This window comes from Podarcis pityusensis (assembly GCF_964106645.2).
Source record: "Podarcis pityusensis genome assembly, chromosome: 15".
NCBI lineage: Eukaryota > Metazoa > Chordata > Lepidosauria > Squamata > Lacertidae > Podarcis > Podarcis pityusensis.
Window position 1 is genome coordinate 16,984,951 of NC_138040.1, and position 16,354 is coordinate 17,001,304.

At 48.1% G+C, this 16,354-nt stretch overlaps 1 protein-coding gene across 1 annotated transcript in view; it reads right to left on the bottom strand.

Annotated features, from left to right (window-relative positions):
- The window catches only part of ETS1 (ETS proto-oncogene 1, transcription factor), a 107,162-nt gene that overhangs the window by 77,360 nt on the left and 13,448 nt on the right, over window positions 1-16,354 (bottom strand). Inside the window, exon 3 of the mRNA XM_080983576.1 lies at window positions 14,843-14,987. Coding sequence (XP_080839702.1) covers window positions 14,843-14,987 — 145 coding nt within the window. The remainder of the gene's footprint in view (window positions 1-14,842; window positions 14,988-16,354) is intronic.

Below are 16,354 nucleotides of genomic sequence, written 5' to 3' on the forward strand. Positions count from 1 at the left end.
ATCTGAGCCGCAGTCTTGAGACATCTAAAGAGGTCTGCAATGCTACTGCTGATCTCTTTAAGCACCGCAAGCAGAGGCCCAGCACTGGAAGAGTCTTTCTAGAGACCTTCTCTGGACATCTTGGTCGAAGAGGAGAATGTAAGAACAGCCTGCTGGATCAGGACCAAGGGGCCTTGTTTAGTCCAGCTTCCTGTCTCCACAATGGCCAACCAGATGTTACAAAGGTTGGGAAGCTCGCAAGCAGGACCTGAATGCAACAACCGCCCTCCCCATCAGTGGTTAGAGACTGGGACTGGGACTGGGACCCAGGAGAGACCAGAGCTCAAATCATGAAGCTGGCCAGGTGACCTTGGGGGGCAATCATTGCCGCTCAACCTAACCTACCTCGCAGGATTGTTGTGAGGATTAAATGTGGATGGGGAGAACCATGTACAGTGGTACCTCGGGTTAAGTACTTAATTCGTTCCGGAGACTGTTCTTAACCTGAAGCAGCACTTTAGCTAATGGGGGCCTCCTGCTGCTGCCGTGCTGCCGGAGCATGATTTCTGTTCTCATCCTGAAGCAAAGTTCTTAACCCGAGGTACTATTTCTGGGTTAGCGGAGTCTGTAACCTGAAGTGTCTGTAGCCTGAAGCGTATGTAACCCGAGATACCACTGTACAACACTTTGAGATCTTTGGCGGGAAAGGTGCAACAAATTAATGGGTAATAAATTAGCCACTGATTCAGCATTCCCTAGGGATACAGGCAAGGACTGTAAGATGGCAGTTTCTCTCTCCCCCCCAATCCCCTCCAAATCTCTGCAATCCCAGCAGAAAACCAGCATCTAAAGCATCTCCCATCGCCACACCTTTCTGCCTGTCATGGAGACCCTCAAAGTGCAGAGTCTCCATCCATAAAAAGTGGCCTTGGGACGAGTGTGGGGTGGGAGTCAGAGGGTGCATGTAGACAAAGAACCAAAGGACTTCCTCCGCCACACCGCAGTCTTGTCTTGTCCGTGGCTCAGCATTGTTGGCAAGCGCAGGGTTAAGCACGGAGGAGGAGGAGGAAGGCGGCTGTGAAGGCCACGATTTCTGGTTTATTTCAAGAAGGGAAGTGTGTGGCTGCCCGATTAGGCCGATGGCTTCCTCTTTTCCCATAACCTCCAGACCCCCGTGGCCCCAGTGTTTACTTTCTGAAATGAAAAAATCTGCTGCTGTTTTTCTTTCTCCTTTCTTGTCCTCCCCCCCCACCGCCTATTTTTGCATTTGTGCATGCGGCACATGATTGGGGGGGGGTTGTCTTCGCATGCCAGGGGGGCAGGAGTGGGTGTGGTGATGAGACTGGCTGAATAGGGCAGACACCTCTACTCCTCCTCCTGCCCCCCCCCAAGTCTTGCTCCCTCCCTCTCCGCCCCACAGGCCTTTTCCAGCTGCAGCCTCTGAGTTCTGACATCTCCAGCACCAGGTTAAGAGAGAGAGAGATATTAATGGGAGAGTTTTGTCTCCTGCTCCAGCAGCTATAAACACAACGAACATCTGGCAAGAGAAGGCTTCCTTTCTGCCAAGCAGCACAGGGGGGGTTCGGGGGGGGTGGAGAGAAAGCCCAAGCTATTTTCAGGGTCTCAGACCCACCCCCCTCTGTTCCCACCCGCTCCCCCCTTTTTTTTCTTCTTGGCTGGGATTGGCACGCAGCACTGCCCCCCTCCCAGCGATTCCCATTCATAGATAAACCCCAGAGAGGAAGTCACTTCAGCTTACAAAGCGATGGTTGGGAAAGAAAAATAAAGATGGGATAAGGCAGGAGGTGGAGGAACTTATCCCTCCTGCTACAGCTCCCACCTTCAGCCACAGTTGAGTTTTCCTGGGTTGCATGTGGGGTGCGCTGCTGAGCGTTGGGGTGAGGGCAACTGCATCTGGCTCCCCCCATGCCCCAGTCGGCAGCAGCTGTGTTCAATCAAGGGGTCTGTGTGCGATTCCTGCACTGCAGGGGTTGGGCTAGATGACCCTCAAGGTCCCTTCCAACACTACAATTCCACGATTCTACGATGCATGTCGCTGCTTAGGCTGCACCTCGTGAGCAGCCAGCAAACCTCATGGAAGGCAGCAGGCCTCAAGTCAAGGCACAGCAAAACGTGCAGGTCCCAGCTGTCTGCACTCAGTTGCCTCTAGGCCTGAAGGCATGCGTGTGTGTGTGCAAAGCTGAACCAAGACTGCATCCCGGCAGCAGAAGTGGGGCAAGTCACAACACTGGCAAGCTTTCACACAGAAGCAGAGTCCTGAATAGGGAATGGGCGAATCTCCCACAGAATCCTAGAACTGTACAGTTGGAAGGGACCCCAAGGGTCATCTAGTCCAACCCCCCGTGACGCAGGAATCACAGCTCAAGAATCACTGACAGGTGGCCATTCAATGCCCCCCTGCAAATGATGGAGAGTCCACCACCTTCTGAGGTAGTGCGTTCCACTATCTAATGGCTCTGACTATTTCCATTTCCCTCATTTTTCCAACCACCAAGCTCATTTCTCCACATTCCCACATCAGTTTGCAAATTTAAAACAAAGCAAAACATCCACATCAGCGTTTTTAGCGTGACTCTCTCCTCAGGTACGCCTGTCTGCAAAGCCCTTTACCCGAACATGATGCATTTGTGTGTGTTTTTGTACGTGTCACTCGGTGGGAGAACTGCATTGCAAAATTCAGAGAAATGCAAATTTCCACGGCTGGCGCTGTGCTTTGGTTCATGTATTATTGCTCTGGAAAGGGCAGATTAGGCCAGTTTGCCCATCAATGTGAAATGGAACTGAATAGTGGCTGAATTGTGAAGGCCTGTATTGATGTACCAAAGCACAAAGCACCTCTTCCTTCATGCTGAGCTCCTGGGCATCATCCTGACATGCTCCTGCTCAGGATTCCAGACTGCAATTGCTGAGCAGGAGGCATGAAAAGACAGCGAGGGAGAAAGGAAGTGAAGGACCCCGGATTGGACAACTGCAAGGCCCACAGGATGCAACTGCCCTTCCATTATGTCGCCTTCCTGTGGACCAGCACCATGAGATGCATAGGGATTTCCTTGGCACCAAAGGCAGGACACCTGGTAAGAACCAGTGTGGTGCAGTAGTTTGAAGGCCAGAAAAGGACCTGGGAGAGACCCAGGTTGAAATCCCCATTCGGCCATGAAGCTCGCTGTTTCTCAGCCTAGCCTACCTCACAGGGTTGTTGCGGGGATTAAATGGGGAAAGGGAGAACCTGTGTATGCCAACTTGAGCTCCTTGGGATAAAAATGTAATGAAATACAGTGGTACCTCGGGTTAAATAAGTACTTAATTCGTTCCAGAGGTCCATTCTTAACCTGAAACTGTACTTAACCTGAAGCACCACTTTAGCTAATGGGGCCTTCTGCTGCCGCTGCGCCGCCAGAGCACGATTTCTGTTCTCATCCTGAATCAAAGTTCTTAACCCAAGGTAATATTTCTGGGTTAGCAGAGTCTGTAACCTGAAGCGTATGTAACCCGAGGTACCACTGTAAATGAATAAATAAGCAGACAAATTTGTGGCCTTCCAGATATTGTTGGACTCTTACTCCCATCAGCCCCAGCCAGAAGGCCAGTGGTCAGAGATGTTGGGAACCGTGGTTCCTCAATATTGGGAGGCTCCTCAAATAATAATAATAATAATAATAATAATAATAATAATAATTTATTTATACCCCGCCCATCTGGCTGGGTTTCCCTAGCCACTCTGGGCAGCTTCCAACCGAATATTAAAAACAATACAGCGTCAGACATTAAAAACTTCCCTCAACAGGGCTGCCTTTGATAGCGGAATGAACTACCTTGGAAGTTGGTGGACTTCCCTTCACTGTGGGTTTTTCAGCAGAGGTTGGACGGCCGTCTTGTTGAAGTTCTTGAGCTGTGATTCCTGCATTGCGGGGGGGGGGGCGGGGGCGGGTTGGACTAGATGACCCTGGGGAACCCCTCCCAACTCTACAATTCTAGGATTCTATGAATCTGGCCTCTTTTCTTTCCCTCTTCTCTCATGTTTCTTATCTTTCCTCTGTTGTCCTGCTACATCACCCTGCCAACTGTGTCTCACCGTCCACTGCCACTTTGTGGAAATATAACAGGGGTGTGTGTGGATCGGGGGTGTTTGGATCGAGGGGGGGAGAGAGAGGACCCCCAGTGTGCCTGCAGACCCCTTGCCAGCATCCCCCTCCATCCCTACCCAAATCTCTTGGGGTCTCCCTCCCAGCCCGTCTCAAGCAGATGTGCCTTCTTTGAGAAAAGGAGCCCATTCATCTCCTCCGGAGAGGCAGTGCGGGGGAGGCGGCAGTCAAGAGGACGTCAGTGAATGGGGGTGGGGGAGTGTGAGTGGGATGTCAGAAGGGGCTGAGAAAGGAGGGGGGGAGGCTGCAGTTAAAAATAGGATAAAAGAATGTGGGGGAAAATGCAGCGCCTTCTCTTTTAAGCGTGGCTCTGAAAATGCGCTGCAGCTGGAGAAGCCATCGGCTGCTGAGCCGTCTTGGCCTTCACACACACAACACAGCACACAACACACAAACACTCCCCTCCCAGAAAGGGTCTGGAATTGGGCCCAGAAGCTGCGCACAAAGAGAACTTTCCTCCAGGGAACTCCACGAGGGAGGAAGAAGCATGAATGGGGGAAGTGCAGGGGGTTATAGACCAATTCCAGGGGAGGGGGAAAAGAGTGGGGTGGGGGTGGGAGAGAGAGAGAAAAAGGGTCTTCTTGCCCCTCCGCCACCCCTCAAGTCAAGCCACCCACCACTGAAAGCATCTCTCTCTCTCTCTCTTTGAAAGTGTTTTTTATTGAATTGTATCTATATAGCCCAAATAACAAAACAGAACTTCACAAGACAAACCAGAAAACCAAAACAGAACCAAATCCATGTTACATTCACAAGGAGAAATGACAGAGCCGGCTTTCCGGATATTTGTGATGAGATCTAGACAGGTAAGAGGAAAGTGATTAGCTATGATTCCTGCATTGCAGGGACCCTCAAGAGTCCCTTCCAACGCTACAGTGTTATGATTTTATGAAAGTACTGCCGTAAGATCAAATCGGTGTGGCCACACAACCTGCACGATACACAGAAACAAAAACCTATGACTAAAACCATCAAAGGCACAAGGAGTAGCAAGAATGTTACATCCAGAAAAACTTCCAACCCATTGGATGTTACGTATCCAATATTTCTTGAGAGGCTTGTGGAAGAGAGCATCTCTGAAATGCGGTCCATGCCCCTCTGAGCTAGTCAACCTTCCCCTAGCTCTCAATGGGAAAAGAGGTGACTGAAGGACTCCGTTTGGTTTGGCTCTGAGGGGAGGCAGACAGATGTCAGCGACTTCTACATTCCCTGACAGATGATATTCTTGGTGTCCCTCTCTCTCTCTCTCTGTGTGTGTGTGCTTAAAAAGGATTAGACCATTTTATGGAGCACAGGTCTATCACGGGCAAGCAACTGTGATAATCCAGGGGCAGCATGCCTCTGAAAACCACACACTGGGAGGTTTTCAAGCAGAGGTCGGGTGCCCATCTGTCATGGATGCTCTAGCTGAGATTCCTGCATTGCAGCGGGTTGGACTAGATGACCCTCAGGGTCCCTTCTAATTCTATGATTCTACGTAATGACAGGGGAGGACTGCTCATGCTTCTCTGTGCTCTTCCCAGGATGTCTCCCCACTCCAATTCCTTGTGTGACTTTTAAGGTGGAGGTGAAACTTTAGCGAGGCAACCTTGGTTTTTAAACTCCACCATTCTATGATGCTATCGTCCGAGCAAATGATCCGTCTGGTTCAGCACTGCTTACAACAAAGGTAGGGAACCTGGGGGCCGAATGTGGCCCTTGGCATTCTCCTCAGACCACACACCCCTCGCCAGCCCAACTTGAGGCCCTCCTGGAGGGCTTTCGCCTGGGTCCTGGAACTCTTCCGATGCCTCTTGCATGCTGCGAACGTGAGAGTGTGTGCAGGAAGCAGCCTGCAAGCTCAAAGGCAAAACTGGTACCCCTTGCTCCGCCCACTCTTGCCTTTGGCCCCGCCCACCACAGTTACAGAAAGGAAATCAGCCCTCCAGCTGAAAGGAACAAACACCCCACCCTTGCCTGCGGCGTAGATGCTCTGCCAGGTGCAATCTGTGGTTGGAAACAGGAAGTGGTGCTTGCAGCGCTGCAGAAAAAGCCGGCAGAAGCAGCACCGAGGCAGCCAAACCTTTTGCAGGGCTGGCAATGGGCAAGCTTGGCATCAGGCAATCCAGGGTGCAAGGTGAGGGATGCCCAGGGGGCCATGCAGGGCACCCACAAGGGCCAGAGGTTGCCCACATTTGATCTAGGCCCTTCCCAGCCCACTCTGTCAAACGTCCCTTCTGCGTGCAGGGTGCTTGTTCCGCAGCTGAACGACTGCCCTTTCTCTGTCTGCCGCCCCCCCAAAAAGTTTGCTTTGCGGGTACAGTATTGAAGCTCCAGACATGTGAGTATTTTTGGCACAATGAAAGCACTCATATACCACACTAACAGTCACAGCCTCCCCCACAGAACCTTGGGAACTGCAGCTTGCTAGGGGTGCTGAGAGTTGTTAAGAGGCCTCATCACCCTTCACAAACTACAGTTCCCAGAATTCTTTCGGGAAATCAACAGCCGCTGAAGTGGCGTGACAGTGCTTTGAATGCAGATGGTTCCAACTCTTACACAGCAAAATCAGATCTATTGCTATTGACTTGGAACTCTTGTACAATTCAAGTGAGCAATATATTTATTGTGATATTCAACTCAGATTAAGGGACATTGAAAAACAAAACTGAGTCAGTCATAAATAAAATTTGCTCCCCCAAGTTTTATGGTTTCAATCTAACAGATAACAGGGTCACTTATATTTCAAAATTAATAATTCCAGTCCAACGCAGGGCTTTTATATTACCCCGACTGAACGTTTCTCCCCTCAGCTTTTGTCAAGGGCAGATATTTAAACATCCCCAGAAATGATAGATATTGCGGATGTTTTTTGAATGTGCCGGACACAGTAGAACATATTCTTTTCTACTGTCCATTGTACAACCAGCTATGCAAATGCATGCTATATCCTTTTCTGGGTAGTCTAACATCACAGCACAATGAAAGTATCAGATGCTATCTGTCTAACATTAACCCAGTAGTAACTGCAAGGGTGGCTGAGTTTTTAATCAACAGTATCTCTCAGAGAAGCGAATGGCACTATTTGGTGGGAAGAAACTCCAATGAAAATCCTAGTTATTAAATATTTTTCCATGGCTGTTTATCTGCATATATTTTAAAATTTTATATATGGATGTTTTATGATGTATATTTGTAATGCCCAATAAAGGTTTGAAGAAGAAGAAGAAGAAGAAGAAGAAGAAGAAGAAGAAGAAGAAGAAGAAGAAGAGGAGATTGGATTTGATATCCCGCTTTATCACTACCTGAAGGAGTCTCAAAGCGGCTCACAACCTCCTTCCTTTCTTCCCTCACAACAAACACTCTGTGAGGTGAGTGAGGCTGAGAGACTTCAGAGAAGTGTGACTAGCTCAAGGTCACCCAGCAGCTGCATGTGGAGGAGCAGGGAAGCGAACCCGGTTCACCAGATTACAAGACTACCGCTCTTAACCACTACACCACACTGGCTCTCTTTGGCGAAGCAAGCTTTGAATGCCACGGTGTGGATGTGACTGAAGTGGAATAAAATGCTTTGCTGCCCCAGCACAACAACAACGAAAAGGAAAGCAACATTTTGCAGCTAGGAAAGTGAAGGGGAAATGTCCTGAACAGCATAGGATGAAGGAGTGATGGGCAGGAAGACACAGAAACCTCCCTCAAGCAAAGCGGGATGGCAAGGTCATTGACATATAACTTCCCCACTGAATATCAGAAGGGAGGAGCAATAAACAGAAGAGCTGTAAGTCTCAGAAGACATTTGACAACAACTCCCCAACGTACAACCTCCTGACAACTTCAGAGTGGGACTCACCCCCACCAAAAATGCAGCTGAGCAGGACTATGTGGAAAGAAGAACCTATTTCTGGTAAGTTGTGGCTTTCGGCCTCAGGTTGCAAAAAACGTGAGATGTTGTCAGATGCTGATCTCTTTGCAACATGCCCTCCCTGCCTTGTTGCCTTGAGGGCACAGGAGTATCAGAAAGGAAGGCTTTTTTTTAATTGCCTCAGACCTCTTGCAGAGAGGCAGAATGCTCCTAAGCACTGCATATACAAGACCGTCAAGCTAAGGACCTGAAACTAGGGTTGCCATATTTCAAAAAGTAAAATTATTGATACCTCCAAAATGGTTGAGCTTTTTGGGGGGAATCCTCCCTCCAAAATTGCTTTTGGAGCTGTTTTTGCTGCTTTTACCATCGTGTTGCCATACATCCGGGTATTCCCTGACATTTTGCCAATTCACCAAAATCCCCCCCCCCCCCGGCCATATTTACACCCGAAAACCAGGACGTGTCAGAAACTTTCCTTATATATGGCAAGCCTACCCGAGGCCTACCTTTCCACAAAATGAACTCAGACTGCAAAATCACCCCAGAGTCGAGTCTGAGAAGTAGACAAGCATGTGGTTGTCTCTGAAAGCTGCCACTCTGGGACAGAATGCAATGCAAGTTCAGAAAAGCTTTTGGGGAAATAAGGACTACCCAAGCCAACCTCTCCTTACACCATCATCATTACCATGACCACCACCAGCAGCATATAAATTTATACACCCCCCTTCATCCAAAGCTCTCAGGGCAGTTCATAAGAGTCTTCAGTGGCTCCATCAGCTTTTGTCCTGGACCCACTCATTTTTTTGTTTCTCATCCAGCTGACTGCTGGCAGGTGGCCCTTGGAAGGCTGCACACAAGGTAATGTGGCCCTTGAGCTGACAAAGGTTCCCCACCGCTGCTGTACACAGTACTGACTGGCTAGTGCCCACAATGTTACTAAGAAACTTCTCTACCTCCATAATCCTTGCAGCAGCTTTCCTCTTAAAGTAAAATTTCAATAATACAGTGAATTGGCCGATCAATGCGTGAATGTTCATGCAGCACTTTAAAACATTTTAAAAGTTGGACGGTCTGCCTAAATGGGGTGGGGGCAGGAGGAAGCTAGGCTCACATAAAACTTGGGAGTTTACAGTGGGCTCCTGTGACAGCTGCCTTCCATTTATTTATTTCTTGCAGGTTTCTAGTCCTTATGATTAAGGACAGGACATGTCCGCACAAAACCTGGAAGCCAGAGTAGGACTTGTGTCAGTAAATAATGGGTTTATAATCCTTGTTCATTCCTCAGGCCTATTAAAATTAGAATAAATTTAGCAAATGAGGAAAAATAATGTGGAAATAGGTACATTTGATTGGCATAGTTGATTCGGGATGTGGGTTCTTTTGGTAGTGCCTTGTTCCACCAGATGCATCTAGCAACCTGGCAGCCTCAGCTGTTCTTAATTTTGCCTCTCCTGAAAGGATCAAAGCAATTGGTGATGGACTGCCCTGACACTATCAGTTGTGGCTCCAAGGGCTTCCGGAATGGGACTCTTCCTCCAAGTTTTGCAACAGTGGCTCATCCCCTGCTCCCCTTATGCCATTTGTACTGAAGATTCTCTCCCAGCATCAGCATCAAAAAAAGATAGCTCCTTAGAAACATCTTTGGAACTCCAGGAGAGTGATAACACTATTGCATCAAAACCATCTCTCTTTCAAAAGTCCAAAAGCCTGGGATTTATGGCCCAGCGACAGCACCGTATAATCTTATCTCATCTATCTAAAAAAAAACCTATGGAAGATTTTCCTTTCTGGGAGTTGTGCTGCCTGCCTCACTGAGCAAAGAAGCAGCCTCTTCTCACCTAACACAAGAGTTGGCACTCAGCAGCTCTTTCCAATATTTTGAATGACTATGACTTTATTGAATGGCATTGATGGTTTCAAAGGAATTTGCTGCTATACGCTACTGTGCTTTTTGATGTCATAGACATTGCAATGCTTGTTGCGTTTTTAATGGCATTGCGGTTACCGAGAGCTGCTTTGAGCTTGACGTCTGCTGTTGGAAAAGGGGAATACAAATAGTGAATTGAGCATGTAAATAATCTTGCTTTGGGCACCAAAGGCCCAAATTCTTCTGAGGAAGGTAAAACGACTCCCCACACCAAATATGTTCAAATTTGGTTACAGGGTGGCATTTTAAGAAAAAAAACATTCGAAACTAGACTCTGTGAGCTGCAGTAGGTGCTTCCAGGTGGGCCCTAAACTGTGCAGTCAGCCATCTTGTTCATTCAGGAAGGTTTTCCCCCATGAGTGATTTTTGTCCTGCATTGCACTTATCTTGGGCTACTTTATTCCCCACCACAGGAAGTCCGAATGGGGAGCAAAAGGCCCCTTCCATGCTCTGTGGATGGAGATATGGGAAGATATAAAGCCATAAGAATAGCCAACTGGATCAAGCCAATGGCCCTTCTAGTCCAGCATTCTGTACTCACAGTGGCCAACCAGATCCCCGTGGGGGAAAGTGACAAGTAGGATGCCGCAGGGTTCTGTCCTGGGCCTGTTGTTGTTCAATATCTTTACAGATTACTTGAATGGAGGTACGGAGGGTTTGCTCATCAAATCTGCAGATGACACCAAACTGGGAGGGGTAGCTAATTCCACAGAAGAAGTGAAAAAAGTACCGTATTTTTTTGCACGATAACACTCACTTTTTTCCTCCTAAAAAGTAAGGGGAAATGTCTGTGCATGTTATGGAGGGAATGCCTACGGGTGGCATGCCTACGGATTTTCCTCCTCTAAAAACTACGTGCGTGTTATGGTTGGGTGCGTGTTATAGAGCGAAAAATACGGTACTTTCTTTTTTCTGTCCCGAATCTCCCAGCCATAAAGACAACCAAAAAGGATGGAGATGCTTTCAACAGCCTGAATAATCCTTTGCCACCCCTATTTCTTGAACCTGTGTCAAACTCCCGACTAGCACCCCCCCCCCACGGTTCCCATCTGGAAGTGCCGGGGTCTTTTTTGACAGCCAGAGCCAAATCCTGAGAGTGGCCCCCACAAATTGCACACACATGTGCAGTCAGAGCAGAAGTGAAACTGAGCACCTAGAGATACACACAAATATAGGACTTCCTTGCCTATGTGAAGCCGTAAGGCAGGCAGAAAAAAAACCCCACATTAAACCCCATTAAAATAAAAAAAGGAAAAGAACAAAGAGGGGGAAATCCTTGCAGGTTACTGGTAGGAGTCAATACTGTCTTAATAAACACTGCTAGTGTTATGTGAGATCTCAGAACGGGCCCTGGACAGCAATGGGCTTGATTCAAATTTTAGCTCAGTCCCAAACACTGAGTGGCCTGAGGCAACTGTCATTTCTCCCAGCTTTCTCTGTCAGCTTGAAACAAGAGAACACAGTAATAATGGCCAACTTTGCCGGGTTGTAGTGAGAATTGTTGGGATATTGTGCATAAATCTCTTAAAGCACAAATGAAAGGTCAACTAACTAAATAATATGGATTAAAATAGCCTACTCCCAGATGGGCCTATTTGGCCCTTGATACTGACATTACAGGCCTGGGTCTCTGCACCCTCATTTCATGAGATCAGGCCAATGGGGCCTGGAGGCGGGGCCTTTTCTGTGGTGGCACCAAGAGAGTAGAATATCTTCCTGATGTTTAGTCAGAATCTGATTTCTTGTAGCTTGAAGCCATTTGTTTGATTCCTGCCCTCTGGAGCAGGAAAAAACAAGCTTGTTTCCTCTTCCATGCAACAGACCTTGAGATATTTGAAGATGGCTATTGTATCTCCTCTCAGTCTCCTCTTTTCCAGGTTAAACATGCCCAGCTCCTTCAACTGTTCTGCATAAAGGCTTGGCTTCCAGACCCTTGATCATCTTGGCCGCCCTCATCTGCACACATTCCAGCTGGTCAACATCCTTCATAAATTGTGGTGCCCTGAACTAAACACATGACTCCAGGTGCGCTCTGACCAATTCAAAGAGGTTCCTACACACACATCTTCTATCCAGGCAACCAAGAGGGATTATCACAATGCAAGGACACCCTGCAGCGAGGCAAAAGCATGTAAGGAGGGGGCAGGGCCAGAGCAGTGAGGGGTGGGGCCTGGAAGAGGAGGCATGGCCTTGGAGAAGCATGACCTGAGGAGACTGCTGAGGGCTAGGAACAGGTGCACCAACCCCTGAGATCCCCTACTCCTGGTCCAGAGAAATCCTTGACCTGCTTCATGGTAAGGCTGAAGAAGAAAACATTTGTGTCCAGCTATATAATAATAATAATAATAATAATAATAATAATAATAACAACTTTATTATTTATACCCCACCCATCTGGCTGGGTTTCCTCAGCCATTCTGGGTGGCTCCCAACAGAATATTAAAAGCATGATATGCAGTGGTACCTCTAGTTACGAGCTGAATTCGTTCCGGAGGTCCGTTCTTAACCTGAAACTGTTTTTAACTAGAGGCGTGCTTTCGCTAATGGGGCCTCTTGCTGCCACTACACCGACGGCACACAATTTACGTTCTCATCCTGGGGCAAAGTTCTCAACTCAAGGTAACTCTTCCAGGTTAGTGGAGTTTGTAACCTGAAGCGTTTGTAACCTGAGGCGTTTGTAACTTGAGGTACCACTGTGTTTTGATATAACTATCATCCTCTTAAACCTTTAATACTGAAGGTGAAGAAGATGTAAACAATCTCTGTACTTCACTCAGTCACAGCCATGGGGTGGTTTTTTTTTGTTTTTTTGTTTTTGTTTTTGTTTCCCTTTGATTGGTTTGAACATCCCATCGAGTTTCTGAAGTTGCATTTTCAAAAAGAAAGGAACAAATATTTAAGAACAAATGGACCCCCAACAAGAAAAGTTGCAACCTGCAAAAGCTTTGCAGCATGAAAAGAGCATGTGGATGCCTGCAGAGGAAGTGGCGGCGGCACAGTGATGACGAGAGGAGGCTTTTGACAGTCAACAACAGTCGTTGCACAAAGGAAGCCGCGGAAGAAACCCCTGCACTTGTTACAACATTTTACCTTAAGAAACAGAAGGGTGTTGGAAGAAGAGCATCTGCTGGGTAATAAGAACATAAGATGAGCAATCAGGATCAGGCTAAAGGGGGGCCCCACCTAGTCCAGCATCCTGTTCTCGCTGTGGCCAACCAGATGCCCCAATAGGAAACACACAGGCAGGATCTGAACACAAGAGCCCTCTCCCCTCCTGTGGTTTCCTGGAGCTGGAATTCAGAAGCATCACTGCCTCTAACCTTAGAGGCAGAACACAGCCATGCTGGCTAGTAGCTGTCAATAGCCTTCTCCTCCTCCATGAATTCCTCTAATCCTCTTTTAAAGCTATCTAGGTTGGGGACCATCACTGCCTCCGGAGGGAGCAAGTTCCACCATTTAACTATACACTGTGTGAAGAAGGACTTTCTTCTATCTGTCCCAAATCTTCCAGCAGCCACCTTCGTTGGAAGTCCATGACTTCTTGTGTTATGAGAGAGGGAGAAAAGCTTTTCTCTGTCCACATTCAGCACACCATGCATAATTTTACAGACCTTTATCATGTCTCCTCTTATTCACTTTTTCTCTAAACTAAAATAATAATAATCCCAAATGCTTCAACCTTTCATCAAAGGGAAGTCACTCCATGCCCTTGATCCTTTTGGCCATCCTTTTCTGAACCTTTTCCAAGTCCACAATCTCCTTTTTGAGGTGAGGCAGCCAGCACTGTACACAGGATCAGGCAGGCCCTGTTTCCACCTAGTCCAGCTGAGCTTGGCCAAAGCAGGGCACTCTGAAGATTTGGTGGACTCAAGCTGCCATAGCTAGGGATGATGGGAGTTGTAGTCAACAACAGCACAGGGCGAGGGGAGCTGCACAGCACATTGGCTGTTCCTGACTTGCCAGAAAGTGGCCCACGAAGGTGGAAGCAGCAGCAGCAGCCTGCTTCCCTAGTTAATTGTCCTCAGCATCAGGACCATTTAGGAACCAGCTTTACCCTGAGCTAGACCATTGGTCCATTCTAGCTCAATACTCTTGACACTGACAGGCAGCAGCTGTCCGGGGTTTTAGGCAGGGGACATTCCCAGCCCTACCGGAAGATGCTGGGGCTTGAACCTGAGGCCTTCTACATGCAAAGCAGGTGTTCTGCCAATGAGCTAATTCCCTTCCCTGATGCAACAACCCTCAGGAGAACATGGAGTTTCCTTCTGCCTCACCATCACAAGCAGGAGCCATCGCTAGGCTCGTCCCCTGTAAAATCAACCCCACATATGCCGGCGGCCATGATTATTCTTAGCATCATATATTTATGTACCTACTTGACCGCATTGGCGGAACTCGAACGGTTACATGTCCCACATAACACCTGAAAGAATTCATTAGTGGCACAACTTGCACCTTGGAACTCCCTGCCTCTTGAAACCAGGCAGGAACCTTTGCTGTACCCTTTTCGGCACCTGCCGAAAAAGACACACTTGTTTCGTCAAGCCTGTCCGGGTGCTTAGAAAGTTGGGGGGCGGGGCGGGTTTCATCTGGTTCAATCTCTTAACTTTCTGAAAGTCTTAAATTGCTGTTACTCTTTCCCTATTTATTATTTTACTGTTTCACTTTTTTTTGTAAACCTTTCTTTTTTAAAACAAACAAACAAGCAATGTGTCAATTTCACGAAAAGGATAAATGAATATTTTGCAGACAGCTAGGGTAGATAACTGAGGCTGAACGAGAGAGACCACGTGAAGGGGTCGAAGAACCGAAGCCGGGCTTCCAGAATCAACATTCCCTCTACACAGTGTGACATGATGGCAGGGGGAAAAAAGATTCTGCGGTGGGGAAATAGGAAAATGCCTTTGCCAGAACCAAGCGGAGACCTACCTGTGCTGTGATATTCAAGCCCCGTGGGCACTTCCTGGATGTTCGCTTCATCCCAGAGTGGGTAGAATGCCCTCTGCTGGTAGCAGGTGGACTGGAACCCACAGGTCGCCCACGGGTCTTCGTAAGGGTTGACATCTCCCTGCCTCTGTGGGAAAGAGAAGCACACCTGGCTGAGCAAAGGTTTCCAGAGGAATGACGCCGAAGGCAGTCACCTCAAAGTGTGCAAGCTGTGAAGCGTGCAGAGGACCACGATGATCAAGGGTCCAAGCTTTGTGAGGACCAGTTGAGGAAGTTAGGGATGCTTAGCCCGGAAAGGTGGAGTCCAAGAGGAGATACGAGAGCCATCTTTTCAAATAGCTGAAGGGCCGCCGCATGGAGCATGGAGCAAGCTTGTTTTCTGCTGCTCCAGAAGGTAGGATCTGAACCAAGGGACTCAAATTGCAAGAAAGGAGATCCTGACTAGACATTAGGAAGAATTTTCTGGCAGTCAGGGTTGTTTGACAGGGGAACGGACTCCCTTAAAAGGTGGTGGACTCTCCTTCATTGAAGGATTTAAACTAGAGGTTAGATGACCACCTGTCAGGGATGCTTTAGTTGCGATTACTGCATTGCAAGGGGTTGGATGAGCAGAACATTGGAGTCCCTTCCAACTCTATCATTCTATGGTTCTTTGAGCCTGGATACAGTGGTACCCTGGGTTACAGACGCTTCAGGTTACAGACTCCATTAACCCAGAAATAGTACCTCGGGTTAAGAACTTTGCTTCAGGATGAGAACAGAAACCGTGCGGTGGTGGTGCAGCACGAGACCCCATTAGCTAAAGTGGTACCTCAGGTTAAGAACAGTTTCAGGTTAAGAACGGACCTCCAGAACGAATTAAGTTCTTAACCCGAGGTACCACTGTAGCTTTGTCTGTTAGAGCATGCTGCTGATAACACCAAGGTTGCAGGTTCAATCCTTGTATGGGGCAGCTACCTATTTCTGCATTGCAGGGGGCTGGAGAAGATGGTCCTCAGGGTCCCATCCCATTCTACAGTTCTATGATTCTTTGAAAGTAACCGGGGCCTTGGCAAATACTTCTACAAAGTGCACCCTGGTCCACAGGTGCATTTGATGGGTGTTTGATGCACTCAGTGCATCAAACTGCAGAGCAGGGATAGGGAACCCCTAGAGCTGAATAGGGCACATGTGGTTCTCCAGCTTTTTCTGTGCAGCGTTTGGGATTCTCCCTTAGCTATCCCTTCCCCAGGTCAATCCAGGTCCTCCTTGAGTGCTTATCCAGCTGGACTGGGCCCCTGAACTGGAAAGATGCTCCATCTGGAGATGGGGAGAAGCGGGGGTGCACAAACCTCCTATCTGGACTATACAATGGGAAAACCCACTACTGAATGCGGCTCCCAGGAGGTTCCACACCAAGAAAGGACAACACCCCCCCCCCAGCTCTTTGCAGTGTTTGTGTGATTCTCCATCTCTTTCCCACTCAAGTCAAGAGAGACAGAAAGGGCTGAACAT